This window comes from Phragmites australis, chromosome 8, assembly GCF_958298935.1.
Source record: "Phragmites australis chromosome 8, lpPhrAust1.1, whole genome shotgun sequence".
Classification (NCBI taxonomy): Eukaryota; Viridiplantae; Streptophyta; class Magnoliopsida; order Poales; family Poaceae; genus Phragmites; species Phragmites australis.
Genome location: NC_084928.1, coordinates 36,072,134 through 36,095,822, shown reverse-complemented (window position 1 = coordinate 36,095,822; position 23,689 = coordinate 36,072,134). Strand labels below are relative to the sequence as shown.

Genomic DNA, 23,689 nt, shown 5'->3' with positions numbered 1-23,689 from the left:
TGTATACATAAAAAGTACTATTATTATCTTATAATTAATTGAATGTGTTAACATTAATAATTTTATAAATAAATATTGAAATATACAAAATTTATGAACCTAATTTTTTAGTCTTCTTTTATCGCGTTTTACGTAGCAAAATAAAAACAGAGACGGTGTTAACGTGTCAATCAAGCTAGTTTGTATAATGGGTACGCATGGCTCCAACAATCCAACTTTCCCTCGAAAAACGAGAGGAAGAAAGTGCAACGACGTGTGCTTTGATTCCTGACCAACCGGCCACGCAAGCATCGCATGCATGCGTACGTGGAGGAGGACTACCGCTCCGCATCACTCGCTCTGTAGGCACGTCATGGGCAGTAGTAGACCACTTTTAATGTTTTATTTTTTAGTGATGGGAGAATAAGAAATTACCGTTAAAAAATAAATTTAGAGCAGCTCCAGCAGCGATGGCAAACTTAGCCGGAATGCTGCCGGATTTCGCACGCAAACAGAGGTAGCTTCAACTGCTAGAGTGATAGAGTGGTTGAGGCATTAAAAATACAGTAGAGATAACTGTAATAGTATCAGATTATACTATAATAGTATTGTATAGAATAAATTCTTAAAATATCTATTAAGATAATCTATGCTAATAGTATTTTAAAGTTTCGTAAGATATTAATTACCTCATAGCTAGTATCTTTCATTAAAATAAAAGCCTCGGGTCCATAAATACTCGGCCGCCTCCAGCCTCCCACAACCCCGCTCTCACCCAACCATCTCTCTCCAGTTGTGGTGATTGTTGTTGTTGTCTCGTGCGCTGCATCCTCTTCTGGATTCATCGTTGGCCCGGGTCGCGAGAGAGGCGACGGGTAATGTTGCCGCCTGCAGGCTACTTCAATCCGTCAACCACCACCAGCACCCCGCGCCGGCACGCTGCTCTGCTCACATCTTGGCTTCTTGCCGTGTCGTCGTGTCTGCAGGTCTGGTTTATTCTCTACAGAGAAAGAAAGGGGAGGACACGCAAAGAGAGAGGCTGCTGCTAGAACGAAGACGAGGAGAGATGGGGGAGGCGGCCGGCAAGTCCCAGAAGAGCTACTTCGACGTGCTGGGGATCTGCTGCCCGTCGGAGGTGCCCCTCGTCGACAAGCTCCTGCAACCGCTGCCGGGGGTCCAGAAGGTGACCGTCATCGTGCCGTCCCGGACCGTCATCGTCGTCCACGACGCCGACACCATCTCCCCATCCCAAATCGGTAAGAAGTTGGCTGATCTGGTGCCTTAATTTCCCTCCTCTCCCTCTTGCTTTCCCTGCAGAATTCTTCACCCTGTTGTTTGTCCAAAGAAAATGTTTGGAAAAGTCTCTCCTTTTTCACATCCTCCTCCTGTCCTGGGGAGGTTTGATTTTGATCCGCCTGTGTGGGCTTGGTGAACTTCTTTCACTGCTGCCGCTCGTGATCGTTCCGTGTAATTATTTGTTGGATTTGACTGGACGGAGACGGGGATTGTGACTACTAGACCGGACCGGGGTCCCAGCTGCCCCAAGGATAAAATAAAAACCCGATCTTTGGATAGCAACTTGCGGCAACAACCTTATTAAATTTTGATGCCGCCGTGAACTAAACAAACAATCTTTCGTGCTGCCGGTATGTTTGGATTTTCTCCAAAAAAAAAGACTTTGTTCCCACTTCTCAGCAGCGGAAGAGTATGCTGGAGTGTTGGACGACGGAAAGAATCACGCAAAGTTCATTTCTTCCTTTCCTGTTCTCGTCCTTTCTGAACATTTCAACTTTCCTTTGAACGGATTTTCTGGATTTTTTTTTTTGTTATCTGTTTATGGGGACCAGTTATGTGTCAGAAGGAGTTGTGAATTTTGGGTGCAATTGATCGTGCTTGGCGTGAGAATAGCGATTAGAGGACGCTGATCTGCGCCGCTTTCCATGCTGTGTGTAGCCCGGTCCATTTATATTAGTTACGATCGCGATGTCTGCTGATTGATTAGCTGAAACCTTGCATCGGTACAAAAAAGTTGGTGACCTGACCTGAGTCCCCAGAAATCTTATTAGTCTTGTTGTAGTTGTTGCTGTCACAACCTCACAGGTGGTTTCATAGCACAAACTGCACTGCGGATTAGTACCTGGTACCTCTAGCTGAAGGCCAGAGTTCAACTCGCATAGACCGTAGGTTCAATCCTGACCTGAGTTTTCACTATGATTTCAACCAATATTTCCCAGTCTAAAAAGGAAAAAAACTATTTATGAGATGTACTACGTAACAACTGCTTGATCTATGATATGAATCTGCCATTTTTACCTGCATTTCCCGCAGTCATCACAGTTTGCAAGATGAACAGCTGTGGAACCTTGACTTTTTCTTTGATGTTTCCAGTCAAGGTGTTGAACCAGGCGAAGCTTGAGGCGTCTGTTCGAGCTTACGGCAGTGGCACAGTGAAGATAAGGAACAAATGGCCGAGTCCGTACGTTCTTTTCTGTGGAGTTTTTCTGGTTGTATCGCTGTTCGGGCATTTCTGGCATCCCCTGAAATGGTTTGCACTGGTGGCGGCGGCTGCTGGCCTGCCACCGATCGTTCTGAGAAGCATTTCAGCTGCCCGGAGGCTCACCCTCGATGTCAACATACTCATGCTCATTGCAGGTAAAGAATCCCCTCTGATTAACAGGTTGACACGGATGATTTCTCCTTTCATTGAACTGGTCTTCTTTTGGAGATAAATAAATATGTAACACTAGATTCACAAAGCATTTAGTAATATCAGATGGAAATAGACAAATCTGTAGATGAGACTTATCCTTCAACTTAGTTTTATCATGAAAATATAATATATCGGTACCGAGCCTAGTAATACAGCTCATATTTTCGTGTCATAATCTTCTGTTACTCATGTAAAACCCGACAAGATACCAGCACTTCGGGGCAAATAAATGGTGCTCGTGACTGTCGTGCAAAAAGGGGTCATGACAGGTTGTTTTGCCAGGACCAATATGGTGGCTCCTTAGTGGGAGAGCAGAACTGATCCGGCACCTAAAAGTTTTTGTCTCACTCGCCCAATCTTTTCCTTCATTATTTTCTGGAGGGACCATTAAAGGGATATGTTGCTGTGATGCTAATGTATATGCTAAATGAAGAGAACTATGCTTTTCTTCAATATGGTAATGTGACCTCAATAGGGAATTGTATTACTTTGAAGAAGCAACGTATTGTTTGAATCGTACTTTCTAGAGATTTTGTTTGTGGTATTAAGATAGCCCAATTCTAACATGCATCTAACACATACCAATGAATCGACACAATATTTTGCAGTCTATGCATACGCATCACCACATTTCCTTGTGGGCACTACCTTCTCACCTATGATGGTTCATACTATGTTGCTATCACATATGCTTTCCCTTGTTATTACTTTTATAACCCTTTATTTTTAGATTCTGCCATGGCATGAAATATTGAAATGCTGGAAATTCTGTTGGGAGATGGATGGCGTGCTAAAGTGAAGAGTTCACATGTTTTATTTGCTTTCTTTGCAGTTTCTGGGGCGATAGCTCTGAAGGACTATTCTGAGGCTGGCTTCATTGTTTTCCTCTTCACTACAGCTGAATGGCTTGAAACCAGGGCGAGCCACAAGGTCTGTCTCTTTCAGCTTGTTTATTTTGTCTAAGAGATAAGAATAGCTGCAGGATTTCTGCGCCCACACATGAACCCACTAAACAGAGAAGGATCTAGTTCTTTAACGTGTCAAATTTGTGAGCACATGTTCATCCCAATGCAACAGAACGAGGTTGTTTGATTTGGGTGTGCACTATCCCCACTGACGGATTGATAAACAGATTCTGGTCTGCCATATGGGGCATGGTTTGGACCAGTGTCAGGTCCACATTGCTGATTGTACCACCATTTTAGCATACTGATGAGCGCATGGCACTGATATCCACCTGAATTCTCAAGTGAAGACAAATACACTTTATATCTAGTGAACTCAAACATTCATATGCACTCATACATATCCGTAAAGCATGATTAGAAAATCTAATAAACAACAACCAAAAGCAATCTGTCGTAAGAAAAACAATAGTAGTTGCATATACACTCATACATATAGGCACTAGTTGCATTTATTTTCTTGAAAAAAAATCTGATTAGATGCTGGTTTGACATGAAGGCGACTGCTGGGATGTCATCGCTAATGGGCATGTCACCACAAAAGGCTGTTCTAGTAGAGACCGGGCAAGTGGTTGCGGCTCAGGACGTGGCGATCGATACATTAATAGCTGTCAAGGCAGGGGAAGTCATTCCAATTGATGGTGTTGTTGCTGATGGACGGAGTGAGGTTGATGAGAGTACCCTCACTGGGGAGTCATTCCCGGTAGCGAAGCAACCAGAGTCCCATGTCTGGGCTGGGACGATCAACATAGATGGTAATACATATCACATCGCCACTTCCATTGACATGTCTTAATGCCTAGAATAAGCTACTATCTTCTCTTTTTGCAAAGAAATATCTTGTGGTGATTCTGTATTGGTGACGTGGTAGGTTACATTGCTGTGAGGACAACTGCTATGGCTGACAACTCTGCAGTGGCTAAAATGGCAAGGCTAGTTGAAGAAGCACAAAACAGTAGGTCCAATACACAGAGGCTGATTGATACATGCGCCAAGTACTACACACCCGGTAAGTTAGATACAGTAGACTAGTCCTGCTACGATTTTCGTTTTGAGATGCCTACTGCAATAGTTACTACAAAATTTAGACATTTAGAGGTTTGACCATATGGCTTTCTTACTGTTATCTTGGGTTGCACCTCCAGCTGTTGTTGTCATGGCTGCGGCAGTAGCAGTGATCCCTGTGGCGGTCAGAGCACACAACCTCAAATACTGGTTCCAATTGGCCCTTGTCTTTCTAGTGAGCGCTTGCCCATGTGCTCTAGTGCTCTCGACGCCGGTTGCCACCTTCTGCGCTCTACTGAGGGCTGCGAGAACAGGGCTCCTCATCAAAGGAGGGGATGTCCTAGAATCCCTAGCCAAGATCAAAGTTGCTGCTTTTGATAAAACCGGTACAATTACCAGAGGAGAGTTCTGTGTCGAGGAATTCCAGGCAGTTGGCGAACGTGTCTCCATGCAACAACTTCTTTACTGGTGAGTGCTGTTTCCTTGTAAATTGCGCACCGCGCAAAGTTTCTTTGTGTGTATATATACTGAATATCATGGCTGTTGCAGGGTTTCAAGCATTGAAAGCAGATCAAGCCACCCTATGGCATCTGCGCTTGTTGACTATGCTCAATCGAAGTCAGTGGAACCAAAATCAGAGAATGTCACTGAGTTTCAAATCTACCCTGGAGAGGGGGTTTATGGTGAGATTGACGGGGAAGGTGTATATATTGGGAACAAAAGAATTTTGTCAAGGGCCTCATGCGAAACAGGTTGGTAAACGTGTTATTGACAATATTCTGTTTCTAGTTACCTAGATAGAGAGCCTACATCTTGTGCATGAAGTCAATTCCACTGTACATATAAAAGGTTTTTTGCTTGAAGAAACAATAGTCATTTTAAAACGATTTTTTGTTCATTCTTCTATTGTCCGACTGAAACACAGCCAAATCAATAATTTTAAAAGGTTGTTTTGTGTTTTAATATTATCTAAACAAAACATTGTTTGTAACAAACTATTTTTATTGAGCCCTGAACAATTATTTGCCTCTTTCTTTTGTTCTAGTTCCAGACATGAAAGACATGAAAGGAGTTACCATCGGATATGTTGTCTGCAAAAAGGAATTGATCGGAGTATTTACTCTATCGGATTCCTGTCGAACTGGATCAGATGAAGCTATCAAGGAGCTGAGATCATTGGGCATCAAGTCAGTGATGCTAACTGGGGATAGCGCTGCGGCAGCTGCATATGCACAGAACCAGGTAACAGTTGTTTTTCCCCTTTTTCTTTGAGGATATGTACTTGTTGATACTGTGCACTTCCTCATTCTTTAGGGGGTACGGCCACTCCTAATTTCACTTCTATCTTTTGCCAGCTTGGGAACATCCTTGAAGAGGTTCATTCTGATCTTCTTCCAGAGGACAAAGTGAGAATTGTTGATGAACTCAAGGCAAAATATGGCCCTACGCTGATGATTGGCGATGGCATGAATGATGCCCCAGCATTGGCTAAGGCTGATGTTGGAGTCTCGATGGGTGTATCTGGTTCAGCTGTAGCAATGGAGACGAGCCACATTACTCTGATGTCGAATGACATCCGCAGGATTCCAAAGGCTGTCCAGCTGGCACGGAGGACATACCGGACTATCGTTGTGAACATCATCTTCTCAGTGATTACGAAGCTTGCAATTGTTGGACTTGCACTATCCGGACATCCACTTATTTGGGCAGCTGTCCTTGCAGATGTTGGTACATGCTTGCTGGTGATCATGTACAGCATGTTGTTATTGAGAGAGAACAGTCGAAAGGTGAAAAAATGTTGTGCTTCTTCACAGCATGGATCGCACACAAAGAAGCATTGTGTTTCCCGCCACTGCTCAGATGGTCCGTGCAAGTCAATAGGCAGTTGCAAAGAATCTTGCAATTCACACTCAGCTGCTGGTAAGCATGCTTGTCATGATCATGGTCACAGCCATAACCACTGCGAAGAGCCCAGCAACCAGCTGCTTACAGAAAAACATGCTTGCCATGATCATGATCATACCCATAACCACTGCAAAGAGTCAGGCAACCAGCTGGTTGTAGAGAACCATGCTGGCCATGACCACTGCAAAGAGCTGAGCAGCCCGCGCTTCATCAACAAGCATGATTGCCATGATCATGAGCACAGTCCCTGCAAAGAACCCAATACTTCGCTTTCTGACAGTGAGGGTGCGTACCATGACCATGAGCATAGCCACTGCGAAGAACACAGCCATTCACACTCTGCAGGTGAGCATGCTTGTCATGAGCATGAACATAGCCAGTGCAAAGAACCAATCATTCTGCATTCCACTGGTGAGCATGCTTGCCATGACCATGAGCATAGCCACTGCGAAGAACACAGCCATTCACACTCTACAGGTGAGCATGCTTGTCATGAGCATGAACATAGCCAGTGCAAAGAACCAATCATTCTGCATTCCACTGGTGGGCATGCTTGTCATGACCATGACCATGAGCACCATTGCCATGCTGAACAGCAAACTTTGCACACTGCGGATACGCACCACTGCCATGACCATGTGGAGATTGAGGAATCAAAAAAGGACTGCCATGCCGAGCTACGGCACCACCACAGCCATTGCTGCCATGAACCTCATGATCAAGACAACATTGCAGTTGAGCCGGTTCAAGAATACTCAATATCAATCGGTGCGACGTCTGAAAACCATGAGCAGCACAGCCAATGCAGTCACCACAATGAAGAGCACAAAGAGGAAGACTGTGGAAGCCATCTGAAGGCGAAGGATTGTGTTCCACCTCCCGCCGACTGTGTCAGCAGAAACTGCAGCAGCGTAACCAGCAACAAGGGGTTTGGAAGCGAAGGCAAAGACATTTGTTCAAGCTGGCAGGTTGTCTGTGCCAGGGAAGCCAGCCGGTGCTGCAGGAGCTACGTGAAGTGCCCCAGGACTAGCGGCTGCTGCAGCCACAGCATACTGAAACTGCCTGAGATTGTGGTTGAGTAGGGTAGAAGAACTGAAGAATTATATACATATATCAACAACTAAGTTTAATTCAACAGCGTAAACTAGGTTGCCGGTGCAGGGTGTTCGATCTAGTTATATAGCTTTGCTGAAGAAAATGGTGTAGAATTTTGACGAAGCAGATGTCTGAAAGGGACTCTGCTTGGTTGTTTCTTGCGCCTGTGTGTGCATCTTCTGTAAGGATTGGAGGAGTTGCAATAGAGACTGTCGTATTTGATCTGATGTGCAGTGGGAATTAGTTGGTGTCGTGCTTGATTAAATATGTTAATAGAGATCAGTTCATATTTGTGCACTCCTATTACTTTTTCTTTTCAAGACCGCAGATTCACAGTAGTGTGTTTCCGTAATGGAGCCATGGGCTTGATGAGTGTGGAGTTGTACATGCAGCATTCTCGCTTCTCAGAGTTTTAGCTGATACAGGTGACGTGCTTGTCTACGGAGTCTTGGATGATTTCTCGGATGATTTCATCGATCTCTTTAGGGATACTAATGTCGGATAGTAATGTCTCTGAATATAGCCTGTAGGTCTAAATATATGAGTAGGTATGCGTGTGTGAGGAATATGCGTGTTTACGTGTATACTCAGATACTACGAGCTGTACCTAGACGAGAGGCGTAAAAAAAAAGGTGGGGTGCTCCAAACTTGTTGCACAAAACAACAATTCTGTCTGTTTGATAACTAGTGCAGACCAATACTCAATTTGAGAAATCAGTATATATATATTTTTAATGAAGATCCCTTTTAAAAAATTGGAATTATATATGTATATATTTATATATATTTGCAGAAAGTATTATAATCCATACATGGATCTGTATATTCCAGGGTTGTATATATTTATATATATTTGCAGAAAGTATTATAATCCATACATGGATCTGTATATTCCAGGGTTCCAAACAAGTACCGACATCACCTTGTCCTTAACATGGAAATATCCTTTGACGCTAACAAGAGACTAAGAACCTGTTTGGATGGAAGAAATATTTCGGATTCTGGCCAGAACTAATGGAATCTTTACCAAATGATACTTCTGACAAGTGATTTGAATTCAAAATGGGAGAAATGTTTCTCTGTTTTAACTATAAGTGAGAAATAGGCAAAATGTGATTTTTTTTTTCCCGTTTATGAATCATTTCCTTTCTCATTTGCAACTGACATCCTCCATCGAGAATCAGAATCTATTCAACTAGTTAAACAATTGCACAAAGGGATTTTGATTCACCAAAGAAATATTTCCAGAGAGAAATAGAAACTAAAATGTTTCTGATAGAATCCAAAATACTACCAAACGAGCCCTGACTCTTGAAGGTACATGTATAAACTTTCATCTAGGAGTTCTCTGGAGTTTCATAGGAAACAACATAATTTCCATAGAAATCAATGGAATTCCGGTGTTCCGAACTCAAAATAACTAGAAAAATGGCGCGGACCGGTCAGTGAAAAATATTGTCATTAGATTCTGAGACTTAGATGTTTCCTAGCATCATCATAGAAAATAAATGAAATAATGGAAGCAATACCTGGCTTGTAACAAATATTTTTATATCACCAGAAAATTTCCCTTCCTTTCTCTATATAGCCTCTGGAGTTCACTTCGGTTGTTTTCCTGCACATTATATCAGCACAACATGAGGTGTCTATCAGATCTCAGTTCCCTCACCAATCATAACGGAGATAAACATCCGCCAAAAGGATAGCTAGGTGACGTTAGCTGTTAGGGATGAGAGATTTAGACTATAGATGAAAGAGATGAATATTAGAGGGTGACGGCTATGGTTGCAGCCCCTGAAATCCCCATGTTGGCAAAGGATTGTAGTGTTAGCGCGATATGTTTGGGCACGACACAATGGAAGGTATTGGGCTGCGCATACATGATAGGGAGTCGTCCTTGCCATTATAGCGCAGGAAATCTAACTTGAATGAGTGTGAAACTGCACGTGTGCTGCTGTAGGCTGTGTAGCTTGCTGTCGGTCTGCCGCTGACCGTCACCGAGGGACCGTGCATGACTAATGTTTGGCGGAGATGCATGTGTCCTATTATCTACCTACAGAATTTTTGTGCCGCCCAGCAGAGGAGAAGCCGCCGGTGGTTCCTATGATGTGGAGGGCGGTGGATCAGCCTTTGATTGGGCTTGGTTGACTACCGATGAGACAAAATCACCCGTGATCGGAGTTAGATCAATGCCCGCTTTTCCATTGCCGACATGCGATCCATGAGCCCTGTCACTGCACGCGTGACATCATACATCGCCTTCTTGATGTCACCCAGGGTGTTGTTGATGGTAGCGAAGCCCTCCTTTATTTCCTTCCGTAGCCGCTCTTCCTGCGCGACGAAAAGCACCTTGAACTGCTTGATTTCAGCATCAGAAACTATAGTCTCTGATACCAAGTTGTTATGATTCTTAGATCATAACGAGGATAAACATCTGCCGAGAGGATAGTCAGACGACGTCAGCTGCTAGGGATGAGAGATTTAGGTTATAGATAAGAGAGATGAATATTGAAGGAGACTAGATTAGTTCTCATTGCTTGATCCCTAATACATATTTATTGCCACCTATGTATAGCTGGCCAACTGACCTGCGCTACAGTACCCATGTGCTACAGTAACCAAATACAACTCCTTTACTCTTTCTTCACCCGACTCTGATTTAATTCCTAAACAAACTCTGACTTCCCTAACTTATCCCTACTAATCTTACCTTCCAAACCTAATTTATCTCTTTCCATAATACCCCTTCTAATTCTAATTTATTTCCTTCCTAATTTATTGGCAAGCTTGATCTCCTGCCCACACACAGTAACTGCGTGAACAGTATTTCATGCCCATGACACAAAGTGAGATTTCATCAAGAGCAAAGTGCAAAACATAATTGAAACCAAACTACTTTATAAGTTACAACAACAAAGGCAAGCCGGAGGGAAGAACTGCTATTGCTGCTGCTATTTTATATTTGCCAACCAGGTGACTAACATCAAGGATATATGGCCCATGCAAGCAGGCAAATAAAAATAACTTATGGTTTGCTCCAAAGTTACAAGGGAGCATATCTCCGAACATGAATGAATGGATATGGATATTGCAGAATATATTTTCAAAAGCAATTCTAAATCTCCAGGCCCCTATTTAAATACAGCCTCCTGAAAACCATATTACTCCCAGCTATGAAGACACCAGTCCTTCCTATTGCTGATTATGGTTTCTATTTTCACACAAACAACAAGATGGGAGCAATATGTAAAGCTTACTGCACCACTACATGAAATTGATTTTGCATAAGAAGGACAAAATGATGGTCGCAGTTATACGAGGTTAAAGGAGTAGTAATGAAAGCATGGAATAAACAATAGCAGCAATGGTCGCCCAATTCTTGCTCTGGAACATTCATCATCTTTATTCTCATACTCCCTTAAAGCACAAAACTTAGCATCTTCAGTAGCCCTTATTGTTTCCCTTAGCTCTTCAATTCTGCGAAGTCTAGATCCATTACCACCAAATATCTTCGACGCTGCAGGTTCAAGTTTCTCAATCCTGGACTGTAATGATGCCAGATCTGACATGAGTGTTTGTACAGTCAATAATGCACTTGCCTGATCAGAAAATGCAGTATGGACATACAACATTATGCTCAAATGACCATGCAGCGTACCCTGCCAAAAAAAAAAAGAAAGATCCTCAAATATGATCACTTCATAAGCAGAAGAGATCATTGAAAAAGTAGTCTACAGGTCTACGTTTCTACCAGATATTTAACAGTTTGAGCATTCAAATTTCGGCATGCCCTGATAACTTTAACAGCTATAGTGGCTATACACTTACTGTCAGCTGCTCTTATTCTCTGCGAGTCATACATTGCCTCATCAGTCTCAAACTTTGTTAGTTTGATAAATGCCAATCTGAGCACTCTTGTTGTTTCACCCATATCTTGCTGAGCCGTGACAAGTGTTTCTGCCTGAGGAGAGGATGGGACGATGCCAACGTTAAACAGCCTTCAGAGTTCAAACACAACCAGTAAGATTATGCAATAGCTTCCACCAAGACTGCTTCACTCCTTTTCAGCATAAATACACTTTTCTATACAAAATTTCCCATCAACTGATGTTGCTTCATATTATCAGACACGCAACGCAACAATACGGACCTTGTCCTATTCACCTACTGTGATATTGTGACCAACTGACAAGAGGCATGGGTAGACTCCTCTCAAGCTTCTGATTCAAGAATGTTCGCCTTGTTACAAAATATTGATTTCTTGCCCTATTAATCTTTCGAGAACTGTCTCTTTTTTTTTCTCGAGAACATGTTCATATGATCGTTGTGCAGCATATCTTGATGCTATACATGGATTATAGTTTAATTAATATATGAACAATCTAAATGTCAATCTACACAGGACAATACTACTGGCTCATATTATATGAAGGCCTTACATGCACTCACTTGATTTAAGATGAATGGTAAAATGACCAAACATTTCCCTAATTAAGATGTTTTGGTATAAAAGAAACAATAATTACAATAACAACCTTGCACTTAAATTAAAGTTACCGAGCAGGGGGACATTGTGCCTCAAAAACCTCTCTGTAATGGTTGAAGTACTACAGTGTCAAAAAAGGAAAGGAGGGTGGTACTGAAGGAGATGCATTGATCATACTCCTATGTCATGAATTCAATGTATACCATGAATGCAGCTCTAAAGGGAATAACATTGTTCATTATTAAATTTTCCTTTGTAAAAATCTTATGTATAGCTGGAAATTGAATCACTACTCAAATATAGTTGTTACAAGAGATGAAACCAATTGCCTCGCTGGTCGTAACTATGAAACCACCTGTTGTGACGCACTGGTGAGCTGCCGCTCCCACTCATGCAGCTTCTCCTTCTCCAGGAACTCCCTTTCCTCCTCCACCAGTGGCGGCTTGACGTCAGCCCAGTCTATCACAACCGACTGTTTGAGCTCTTTGAATATCATCAGCAGGTCCCTCCCGCCCTTGGCTGGCTGCACCACGTCCTCCTCTCCGGAGGGGAGCTGTCGCGGGAGCCGCGCCGGTCCATCGAGCATCCTGGACGCCACATCGGTGCTGCCAGACAACGGCATCTTTCCCTCGGCCTGCAAGAATACACGCAGCTCATCACTGGGCCCGATCGTGGGGTGCTCGGCGAGCCACCACAGGTACCGCTCGAGCGCGACGTGAAGCTGAGCCACGAACTCGTCCCGCTGCATGACTTGGTTCTCGATGGTGTTCTTGCGGGGCCACGGCGGCACGAAGTGGACCCAGAAGGTATCGGCAAGGCGGCGGTTGAGCTGAGCATGGTGCAGGCCACGACCGGCGGTGAACATGATCATCATATCCATACCAACACACACAGCCAATGCAGATAAAACAACACATGCAGCAGCAGCCAAGCTCAAATCGACATGTGTGGCATAGACAGATGCGTACCTGGTCGAGTGGTTGACCAATGGAGACATGGCGCAACACAGAGGCTGGCCGAAACAATCAAAGCAAACTCACCGGGGGAAATGGCACTGCACAAGGGCAGCGACCAACAGGGGCTCTGGCTGGCCCGGCTCCACGGCAGTAGCAGGGGACGCCACGGCCTTCGGCCACATGCGACCGGGCCTCAGCGCAGCAGGGCTCCTGGCCTGGTGGTGAGGCGGTGCGACGCAGCAGGGGCTAGGCCCCTTTCTTCCATCGGCGCCAGAGACGGCAGCAGGGGACCCGACAGCAGGGGCTACCGGCCGGCAGGACACAGGGCAGCACCGGGAGGCGACGGCCTTCGGCCGAGTCGCCAATCCGCCGACGCACCAGGGGATCAGCCCGTTCTCCTCAGCAGACAGCAGCAGGGGCGGCGCGACACAAGGCCGCGTGCGGTCGGGCTTCAGCCTACAGCAGGGCCTCTGGCCGGATTCTTCCCCCTCATCTAGATCAAATCCTCTCCTTTATACAGGCACACTGTTGGATTGGGGATATGGATGAATCTCGCCCGAATTCGGTTGAGGATAGAGTGGAGATCCGGCCTATTTAGTTGGGGATTCGATTTTAGATACGGATTTGGCGCGGGCTCTTGGAGATAGAGAAGGAGCGGCGACAGGCCTGGAGAAGCTAGGAGCGGGCGCAGCGCGCCGGCGAGGCGGCAGTGGAGCCAGAGCACGGTCCTTCGAGGTGGCGAGGAGCACGGAGAACGTGGGCTGGGGTCGGGGTGAATGCGCCCATGCCGTGGAGGTGGTTTTTTTCTAGCACACAGCCACGAGCGGAGAAAGCGGTCGAAGAATCGTGATTCGATGGAGACGATGTGGCCGACCTGTCCGTATCGAACGGTCGTGAGGAGCTGGTGGCGCAATCCGACGGCTCGCGTAAAAAGGATGACGTGGATAGATCCATAGAGCTCATGCGACGGCATTTAGATTGTAAAAAGAAAGATAATAATGTAACCGATTTTCCCACACACATACGGACAGGTATGAAAAAAAATTCGGCACAAGAATTCAACAAGAGTTTGATAAAAAAAATCTCTACAACGTGTAATAGAAGTCCCCGTTAAGGTTTATTTGAATTGGAGATACATTCATACGAATATTTCAGATCTAATATGAAATTTAAATAACTCCAAAACTTTCTGAGAACATTCCCCTCGTCCAGAAACCTGTATTTTGAAAGGGGAAAAAAACAGTTTTTCGTATCTCAGCATCTAGCACGAGTCTCATCTTGCACAGAACACAGATTAGAGCATGAATATAAATATACAGACAGTGCCTAGTGTAAAAAAATCTGAACTTGCTAACTGCAAGGACTCAGGCTTTTGGTAGTGTTGTCCAACCAAAACCAAACCTTTCCACCTCAGGCTTGCTCCCAAGATTCTTCCCTACTTTTTCCCCGCTTGCACATCGCCTAGATCTCCGCAAATCCTTGGTAACCCGGAGCAATCGCGACCTGGTTCTCTCTATCTCTGCCGCCGCCGCCGCCCCGGATCCCTCTTCTTCCCCGCGCTCTGCTGGTACTGGAGTGAACTGGCGTGGAGCTCCTTCCGGAGCTTGCATCGGTCTCTTCTTTGCTCGTAAGTAAGCTTACATGGGATTTGGGAACGGATTGTTCTGGCAGCTCGTTCTGTTCCAGACGTCCAGGGGAGGACCTTCCCCTTTGCTGTAGGCTGTAGCTGTGAGCAATCCAGTCCGAACCTTTCTTTCTCACTGCTCAGTTAACTGTGGGTTTGTGTGCTGCGTGGTGCCGTACTAATCTAATCTGTTCATCCGTTGGTCGATTAGTTTCTTCTTCAGCGCGAGGTCAGCCCCCATGCCACACGTTAAGTCCGCCCCTGCCATTTTGGAGTTCGTCTCGTGGTAATTGGTGAGATTTTGGGGGGTTTAGGGAGGGTTTCTTGTGATGTGCCAAGGGAAACTGTGGTCCACTCTCTGAAACATGTAACGATGAGAATTTACTGGGTGGTACAAGGCCATGCGAACTAACAAGGAACAAAGTAAAATTGTTAAGGTAGGATAAACAGGAGAAGCAGAAAGGACACCCTCCAAACTCCAACAAGTAGCTACATCCCATAGACTTCTTGCCAAACATGCAACTATCTCGGGAACATTGTGTCACTAAGGCATAAATGTTGTTCGGAATGCAGGGACCAACTCCTACATCAATATCAGTCTTTCCTTCTGTAAGAGATTATTTCTTGAAAAACTGACGGGAACTGTCAATCAGAAAATTAATATGATTAAAATGTATATACTCATTTTTCCTTTAGTTTGATTTAAACCTAGTGTGTATATTATACTTCAAGCATTTGTTTTCATATGATCTATTATTTAGCATAAGCATATAGTTTAATTTAAACCTAGTGATATGAATTTAACTGTTTTGCACAAAAAGAGGATCTGTTTGTTGGCTGAAAGCATGAAGGCATTAAACTGAAATTTTCCTTTTTCCCATGTTTTCCAGGTTTTCGGATGTTGAACGATTTTATCAGAAGAGTGCTTTTGGATGATTGCATAGTTGTAGCTTGCTAAATGTAGATTGGGAGCCCCTGCCTTTCCTGCTTATACAGCTATATTATGGCACCACGCAGTAGGTCTTCATCTAGAAGGCCTCTCTGGATCATCATCTTGATTGCTTTTGTCTGTGCAGTAGTCACTGGAGCCTATCTTTATACTCCCCAGCATTACACAGCTTGTTACCTGGTATCATCAGATGCCTGTAGTTCTCAGCCTCCTCCAGAACCTGCTAGGGTATACACTGATGCTGAGATTGCTGCTCGTGCTATCATGAGAGACATCATTCGTGCACGGCCGGTGCAGTCGAAGAATCCAAAAATTGCTTTCATGTTCTTGACACCCAGTTCATTGCCCTTTGAGAAGCTTTGGGAAAAGTTCTTCATGGTATGATTTTTGCGGTATTAACTGATACCTCAATAATCGAGTTTCATTATGTAACAGTAACAGTAAATTTTCTCTAGTTAGGGAAAATAAATTATTAACCATTATGCCTTTTTTTTATTTTGGTAAACGAACATATAATTGACATACTATCTCATGAAAGAACTAGGACATGTTCACTGTTCACTTGCTCAGCTCGATGTGCATGAGCCTCACTTGTCACCTCACCACGCGGTTCTGGGACTCAGTAGCGTGCACATTAATATACCCTGGTGTACTTTCAGGGACATGAAGACAGATACACCATTTATGTACATGCATCAAGAGATAGGCCAATTCATACAAGTCCAATATTCACTGGCAGGGATATACGGAGTGAAAAGGTATATAACAAGAATTGACTTAAAGTTGTATTCATTTTTTATCCTTTAATTGATTTATGAAGAAAAAGTTTGCTAAGTTTCTCTATAGTACTTCTTTTTCTAAAAAAAAGTGCTGTTTTCTCTCTGAGGGCCATCTCTACTGATTGTAGAACTCCCTTCTTTAAGGGATGGTTAGGATGGTTATAGTTTGTAGAATACTGAACAAGACCCAGGATATATTAATGTTGTTGAAGATCACCTATATCTATTGTGGCATGTAAAACTTATCTACAGGCTGATACTCCAATACGCTTGTAGGTGATCTGGGGTACAATTTCTATGGTTGATGCTGAAAAGAGGCTCTTGGCTCATGCACTACAGGATCCTGAAAACCAGCATTTTGTCTTGCTTTCTGAGAGGTTAATCATTTTCATTTGTCCCCGTCTAAATTTAAGTGCTAGATCCCTATTCTAATACTTTATTCTTGTTACAGTTGTGTACCACTGCATAACTTTGACTATATACATAGTTATCTCATGGAAACAAACGTCAGCTTTGTTGACTGGTAAGTGAACATACTTGAATGTTATATAAAGCAACACATTATTTTTTCTTCCTATTCGGAGTTGAATAGATATTTGATTTAAGATCTGCTTTTTCCTTAATTTTATTGCTGTTAATAAGCGTAATAGTTTTGCCATTGACATGCCAAATTATTTTTTTCTCAGTTTTGACGATCCTGGCCCACATGGAGCAGGTAGATATTCTGAGCATATGTTACCTGAAATTGTGAAGAGAGATTGGAGAAAAGGTGCACAGGTGATAATTTCATATGCCTGATCTCTCTAGAAAGTGGAAGTTTATAGTTACAACATGTTGCTTTGTGTTCCCCTTGTCTTTTGACTTCATTTTGGTTGACTAATTTCTAGGGTTTTCTATAATCCTCTATCGTCCAATTCAAGTAATTATTTAACAGTTGCTGTGGCTTCCCATAGTGTAACCTCCAATATTCTGACATGTTCTTCTCTTACAGTGGTTCACAGTGAAACGACAGCATGCGGTTCTTATTCTCGCTGACACCCTTTACTATGGAAAGTTCAAGCGCTACTGTAAGGTGGCCCCTTGCTCCCCACCCCCCAAAAAGAAAGAACTTCCTAGGCTTCCTTGTTTTAGCAGAAGTGGACCTTAACACCTCTTCAAGGGTTTCCCTCTAATAGGAGTGAGCAAAAGCACCATCGAATTAGTTTTCATGTTTAATAACATTAGATGCAGAACTTCCAATATCCTCAAACGACAAGTAGAGGATTGCTAGGGAAAACAAAAGCAAAAGCAATTATGTGCCTTTTCTTTGAGAATCAGCTTCTGCCAGCCTAGATGTTTATGTAACGTATTAAACCTTAGCACATACATAGCATTTTTGTGTTAAGTGTTAACAATAGTACATCGCATAAATTAGGTACATTGCCCCTCTTTCCTGATGTGTATGTCATCACTGATATTGCGAATGCCACTTTACAGCCAGGAAATGAATGGCATAACTGCTACTCTGATGAGCACTATTTGCCAACTCTCTTTAATGTAAGTACTCAAAAGCTTATGGTAAAGAGTTTTTGTTCTCTTTGACTACCCAATACGTAGCATTTCATCTAGAAAACTACCCAATAACACTGCATTTATATTTGTGGCTGCAGATGGCTGATCCATCAGGAATTGCAAATTGGTCGGTGACACATGTAGATTGGTCCGAAGGGAAATGGCATCCTAAAGCCTATAGGGCTGTTGATACAAGTTTTGAGCTGCTCAAGAATATATCAGTAAGCTCTTTGTAGTGCTCGTTTGCTTATGCAGGCAAAAAATCATAGGTTTGGGATTTATCTAACAAATTACAAATTCCTACAGTCCATTGACGAAAGTGTTCACGTTACCAGCAACGCAAAGGTATAGTTATCTGATCCTTTGCTCTATTCAACCTATTGCCAGTCAAGCTTAACTTGAACAAATGAGCTGTCCCTTGTCATGTTAGCTCCGCTATGGCCTCCATTCTGGGGAGGATCAGGATCTAATATGCCATCATCTTGCAGCATGTAGTGATGAGAAGGCCTTGCATGTGGAACGGCATGAAGAGGCCCTGCTACCTGTTTGCGCGGAAGTTCTACCCTGAGGCGCTTGACAACCTGATGAACATATTCTCCAACTACACAATCATTTGAGGAACGGACTGGAGGCACCAGCAGTCATTTTCTTGCTTCCCTTGAGCGTTGCTGCGTCGCCTGGCACCCAGTGAGTAGTGTAGGGGTTGTACTTGGTGATGGAATTCAGTAGCTGAACTGAAAAAAGCAGATGCTACCTGTTGCTGCCCTTTCTCAGTTTCTCTGTAGTGGCTAAGTTATTTGCCTGCCCTTGGAACGGCAAAAAATTGCTGGTATAAACATTGGCTAGGTGTAATGTATGCTGTGTTGTTGTTGCTGCTGCTGATGATGATGATATGAGTCACATGGCATCTTTTCCATCAGCTTCAGTGAATTTGGACGTTTGCCTGCCATGGCAATTGGCATCCACAGGCCGCCAGCTTTGTGAAACTGCCGAACTGATCGCACACGATATTTTGGGCCGGAAAAACGAGTGACCCGGGATCTCGAGGCCTTCTCCGCCGGCTGGCGGACAAGTGCTGGAACTCTAGGCTCACGCCAAAGCGGTGTCAGCTGGTCGATCGAAACGCGCGCTTAAAGTACTTGGAGAGAATTTTATCATTCCTTCCATGTTACCGAAAAAGTTGTATTTTCTTCTATGCCATTGATTCTATTTTTTTTTTTACTCCTTTCCTTCTATGCCACTGGTTCTAATTTTTTCTCCCTTCCTCGCAACTTCTATCTATGAAATGATCTAACGGCGCTTTCAGTTGATGGAACCGACGAAAGTGAACGAAAGTTATAACCAGTGGTATAGAATGAAAGATAACTTTTTCAGTGGCACAGAAGTAACCATAAGTTCTTTTTCAATGGTAAATAAGGAATTTTTTAAGTGCTTGCTGTTAGCTCGGTGTTTGAGATTCGTGCATGGAGTTGGATGGCTGAGATTTGGGTGTGGACCGGGTGACGGTGCGGGAACACAGGCACGAAGCAGGTCTACGGGTACGGGTCACTGGGTCAGAGTGGGAGGCAGGGCGACCGCGCTGGCCCCTGAAATCCAAGGCCCCTAGCCAAGTATGTATATGAATTGACTTGTCCTGCTATCTAACAACCTAGCCTAAGTTTATATGCTGCACAAACTACTATCAAATAGCAACCAAACCCAAATAAATCTTCAAATGTAAAAATTATAATTTATAGTGTTTCAAGTTGTAACTGGAGATATGCACAGTGCGAATAACAAGTTATAACTCACAATGTTAGCTTCTCGTGTTGCAATTATGCATTTCTGGACGTGAAGTTATAACTATTCTACCTAACAAGTTGTAACTCACAGTGTTTCGAGTTGTAACTAAAAGATATGCGCAGCGCGAATAACAAGTTGTAACTCACAGTGTTAGCTTCTCGTGTTACAACTATATATTTTTGGACGTGAAGTTTTAACTGATCTACCTAACAAGTTGTAACTCACAGTGTTTTGGATTGTAACTGATGTATGTGCGCAGTGCGAATAGCAATTGCTACCATTCGCGCTACGCACATTCCGCAATTGTCAGTTACAATCCGAAGAATTTTGAGTTACAACTTGTTACATAGACCAGTTACAACTTGGCCTCCAACATGCACCAAACAACATGAGCTAGCCAACCAGCTTGTGCCACGTCACCTATCATCCACCTGGCAGAGTGTTGCATGCGGAAAATCTTTTGTTGATTCGAATCGTTAAAATGCAATATCTCTAGAACTACAGATCCGATTCTCGATCCGTTTGATGCATATTGTTGGAAAAAAATGTGCTTAACAAAATAAGATCCTTCAAGACTATATTTTGATGAAGTTTTAAATCACAAAGGAGTTACGTCCATATAGTTACAACATGCTGAATATCGCAGTTACAACATGGTGAACATTGCTGTTACAATATGGTGAACTGCAGTGTTCTCTGGTTGTGGTAGGCACTTTAGTTACAACCTGGTAAAGCAGTACAATTGCAACATAAAAAAATAAAATCAAATTAATTGCATCATGCAACTAAAAATAATTACAATACGGTGAATATTACATTTACAACATGATAGACAATCTAGTTACAACATACATATAGTTGTAACCGCTTTGTTTATGGTTGTAACTAATAGTTATAACCGCGCTATCTATAGTTGTAATCACTCTATACTACATGTTGTAACTCGTGAGTTGCAACTCGTGAGTTGCTATTCTGTGACTGTGCGTATGCTGCATATACGTTGTGTATAGGCACAGAATAGCAATATATATATATATATATATATATATATATATATATATATATATATATATATATATATATATATATAAGAAAAAGACTGTCTAAGAAAAAGACTATTTAAGTTTGATAAGCTTTGCATTGATCTGACGATTTCTTGTATCTATCCAGGCGGCCGAGGCTGTCTTTGCTAGCGAAGTGGACGTCTTTGTATCTATCCAGGTCGAGCAGTTGAAGCCGTCGGAGCATGTGACCATGCCTGCGTCATCGGGGGGTACAGGATGCCCAAGAAGCAAATTAACTAGGTTGGTTAGAGTATATGATAATACAAATGGTGTTAACTAGGGTTTTGTAGGAGCTATATATGTGGTGTGGCGCTGGTGTTGGTTTTCCAGGTTATCTACTTGGTAGCCTCAAAGTTTTGAGTAGATCGATCTGGTCGACCGAGTCATGATCTTGGTATGTTATTGCCGATTCCTCTTAGACTGTACGTTTCGACCACTTCTGTATACTTTTTTTTTCACTAGAAAGTCTATCTATATATCTATTGGTTGCATCTTTATATCGGATAGCTTATTTATTATTTGCATCTTTGTACCAAAATAACCTATTTATTATTTGTACTGTGCACTAGATAATCAATTTTCACGGGGATTTATTATTTTCACTCAAGCAAGTCACACCCACGCACGCTTTGTTCAACGTAGGTAGATGATCGGTTTAGTTCAGGGGGAAAAATGCATGCTCTTATCAATCCATATCTGGCGTCTCCTTAAAAAAAAATTATGCAAACAAATCATTCAACGCAAAAGTGTAAACATTAATTTTCAATACAAACAAATTATTCGACGCCTACCTGATCGGAAGGTAGCTCTTTCTCCCACCTAATCTGCATTGAATATTTTTGTTAGGAGTTGTTGGAGGTTTTTTCTGGTACAAAATATCTTAATTATCTTTGAGGCTTGTTTGCGCCAAAAACTCTCCCGGCCCGGTCTACTCGCTCCAAATTAACTTATTTTTTAAATATAATAGACTGCTCTACTCTCTTCCTTTAGAAAAAAAAAAATTCCACAAGCCACGCCACCGGCCATCCTCCATCGAGCTCGAGTTCGAATGGAGTCACCCCACCATGACCCACCCGCCTCCTCCCTCCGTTGATTTATAGCCGCCCACCCCGAGCCACGCCCAAGCCTTATCCTTCTCCTTCTCCGACGACGACGACGACTGACTCCACCTAGCTAGTTCCAAGAAGCGATCGAGCTCCTGCTACAGACTCCACGCACCAGCCACGGTCTCCGCCGCTCTTGGCTTCCAACCGATCGACCTTGTGCGGATGGGGTGCGGTTTCTCGTCCTCGTCGTCGGGGTCGCTGCGCCCGTGCGCGGGGGTGCGGGTCATCCACACCAACGGCTACGTCGAGGACTTCCACGGCCCCGGCGTCGTCACCGTCGCCCACGTCACGGGCTCCACCAGCAAGGACGACACGCGCTACGTCCTCTGCTCCTCCGCGCACCTGCTGGAGCCCGGCCGCGGCCCCTTCCGCCCCGACGACCCGCTCCAGCCGGGCACCGTCTACTTCCTCCTCCCGCACTCCGTCTTCCAGTCCGAGTCCTCCGCCGTCGACCTCGCCTGCCTCATGAACCGCCTCACCGCGCTCGCGCGCAAGGGTGGCTCTAGCTCCGCGCCTACACCCAGCCCCGTCGAGGCGCTCTTCGCCGCCACCAGCCACCGGCAGCAGGAGCAGCAGCAGCAGCCGGTGGTGGTGGTGAAGGCGAAGAACGAGTGCGGCGCGTCGGGCCGGCCGGCGCCGTGGAGGCCGTGCCTGGACCGGATCGACGAGTCCATCGGCCGCGCGTCCATGCGTAGCGCCTCCAGCCGCAGCGCCTGCAGCGAGGCCTGATCCGTCTGCTCGGCTGCTCTCTCTCTCTCTCTCTCTCTAGCATTTGTCTCTTCTATAGTGGTTTTCTTTTCTTTGTAGCATCAAATCGATTCAATGGCGTAAAAATAGCTAGCAATGGAGAATTGTTTTCTTTAATTCTGGTTGTAAATTGTTTTCTTGCTCCCACGAGCTGCTAGATTCACCACCGTATCTTCTCTATCGTCAGAGGGCATCAAGTTGCTTCCAACTCGTCAGAATTCGGACCCTAAAATATGCTTAAGTTCCACGTAAATTTCTAGGAGAGACAGCTCAGTTTTCGCTGAAAAATTCGGGAGGAAAATTTAAAAAGCTCTTGCTTTTCTGAAGGGCCTGTCTATACCTCACCGGATGATTTAAAAATAATCTCACTCGTATTTCTAACTATTAGATCTAAGATCTATGATTTAAACGATAGTAATTTTTGTGCAAAGTAATTATAACTTTAATATAAGCTAACTATAATTGATATAAAATTTGTATGTGTGAGTAGTATAAAAAAATTAAGTGAGGAGAGAGAGGCTGAATTGCCTGAATTTTGCAAAAGGTTAACCCTCCAACACAAATTTTAGCATAGATCTAATAAATGAAAATTCATGTGAGATCACCCATTGATTTGGTCAGGTGAGATATAGCAAAGCTGTTTCTAAAGCTGGCATCAACCATTTGTGTTGATTTCCAAGCCGAGTGGATTTACACGTACGGAAGACTGGGCAGCTAGATGTGACCGCTAACTTTGGACATATGGCTGATAGTCTTGTGTCCACAGTCAAGTGGAGCCCAGATTAATTTTGTTGACCTTTTGGCACAGATATCATCTTTTCTGATGGTTTACGAACAAGTTGTTTGTTAGGCTTGGTGCATGTAACTGATGGCAAATGCATAATGCTCTACTAGTTTGCTCGTAAAGACGTCACAATCTTTGCCTCACGAATACGGTTCCAGACGGTGTGAAAACCAACCAGCGACCCACACGCCAAAGGTTCTGG

At 43.7% G+C, this 23,689-nt stretch overlaps 5 protein-coding genes across 11 annotated transcripts; 3 read left to right on the top strand and 2 right to left on the bottom strand.

The window, feature by feature from the left end:
• The first annotated feature begins 739 nt into the window (after nucleotides 1–739).
• LOC133927328 (cadmium/zinc-transporting ATPase HMA2-like) lies at nucleotides 740–7,892 on the top strand. Of its 2 annotated transcripts, none has more exons than XM_062373742.1 (10): nucleotides 740–854; nucleotides 966–1,235; nucleotides 2,368–2,631; nucleotides 3,522–3,619; nucleotides 4,154–4,409; nucleotides 4,526–4,663; nucleotides 4,800–5,127; nucleotides 5,209–5,411; nucleotides 5,711–5,901; nucleotides 6,015–7,892. In XM_062373742.1, exons 2-10 carry the CDS (start codon nucleotides 1,046–1,048, stop codon nucleotides 7,644–7,646), a joined length of 3,300 nt encoding a protein of 1,099 aa, XP_062229726.1. In that variant the 5' UTR covers nucleotides 740–854; nucleotides 966–1,045; the 3' UTR covers nucleotides 7,647–7,892. The 2 variants fall into 2 exon arrangements, with proteins under 2 accessions (XP_062229726.1, XP_062229725.1); XM_062373741.1 differs by having other exon boundaries at nucleotides 5,705–5,901.
• Nucleotides 7,893–10,924: 3,032 nt separating this feature from the next.
• On the bottom strand, nucleotides 10,925–13,957 carry LOC133927329 (sorting nexin 2B-like). 4 transcript variants are annotated; one of them, XM_062373746.1, is made up of 4 exons: nucleotides 12,501–13,956; nucleotides 11,488–11,620; nucleotides 11,259–11,318; nucleotides 10,925–11,176 (listed from the first exon to the last, which is right to left on the bottom strand). In XM_062373746.1, exons 1-3 carry the CDS (start codon nucleotides 13,140–13,142, stop codon nucleotides 11,263–11,265), a joined length of 831 nt encoding a protein of 276 aa, XP_062229730.1. In that variant the 5' UTR covers nucleotides 13,143–13,956; the 3' UTR covers nucleotides 10,925–11,176; nucleotides 11,259–11,262. The 4 variants fall into 4 exon arrangements, 3 of the variants coding, with proteins under 3 accessions (XP_062229730.1, XP_062229729.1, XP_062229728.1); XR_009911315.1 differs by having other exon boundaries at nucleotides 10,925–11,318; nucleotides 11,488–11,657; nucleotides 12,501–13,955; XM_062373745.1 differs by having other exon boundaries at nucleotides 10,925–11,318.
• Nucleotides 13,182–14,074, bottom strand: LOC133927799 (uncharacterized). Its single transcript, XM_062374188.1, has 2 exons — nucleotides 13,722–14,074; nucleotides 13,182–13,611 (listed from the first exon to the last, which is right to left on the bottom strand). The coding sequence occupies exons 1-2, from the start codon at nucleotides 14,072–14,074 to the stop codon at nucleotides 13,182–13,184; spliced, it is 783 nt and encodes a 260-aa protein (XP_062230172.1).
• A 363-nt stretch (nucleotides 14,075–14,437) lies between these two features.
• LOC133927327 (glycosyltransferase BC10-like) lies at nucleotides 14,438–18,876 on the top strand. Of its 3 annotated transcripts, none has more exons than XM_062373740.1 (11): nucleotides 14,438–14,728; nucleotides 15,802–16,052; nucleotides 16,334–16,432; nucleotides 16,730–16,830; nucleotides 16,905–16,976; nucleotides 17,140–17,230; nucleotides 17,445–17,525; nucleotides 17,930–17,989; nucleotides 18,103–18,225; nucleotides 18,311–18,349; nucleotides 18,493–18,876. In XM_062373740.1, the coding sequence occupies exons 2-11, from the start codon at nucleotides 15,939–15,941 to the stop codon at nucleotides 18,619–18,621; spliced, it is 909 nt and encodes a 302-aa protein (XP_062229724.1). In that variant the 5' UTR covers nucleotides 14,438–14,728; nucleotides 15,802–15,938; the 3' UTR covers nucleotides 18,622–18,876. The 3 variants fall into 3 exon arrangements, with proteins under 3 accessions (XP_062229724.1, XP_062229723.1, XP_062229722.1); XM_062373739.1 differs by having other exon boundaries at nucleotides 14,534–14,668; nucleotides 15,616–16,052; XM_062373738.1 differs by having other exon boundaries at nucleotides 14,588–14,728; nucleotides 15,616–16,052.
• Nucleotides 18,877–21,846: 2,970 nt separating this feature from the next.
• LOC133927326 (uncharacterized) lies at nucleotides 21,847–22,911 on the top strand. Its single transcript, XM_062373737.1, has one exon. The coding sequence runs from the start codon at nucleotides 22,119–22,121 to the stop codon at nucleotides 22,683–22,685; it is 567 nt and encodes a 188-aa protein (XP_062229721.1). The 5' UTR covers nucleotides 21,847–22,118; the 3' UTR covers nucleotides 22,686–22,911.
• Nucleotides 22,912–23,689: the final 778 nt, after the last annotated feature.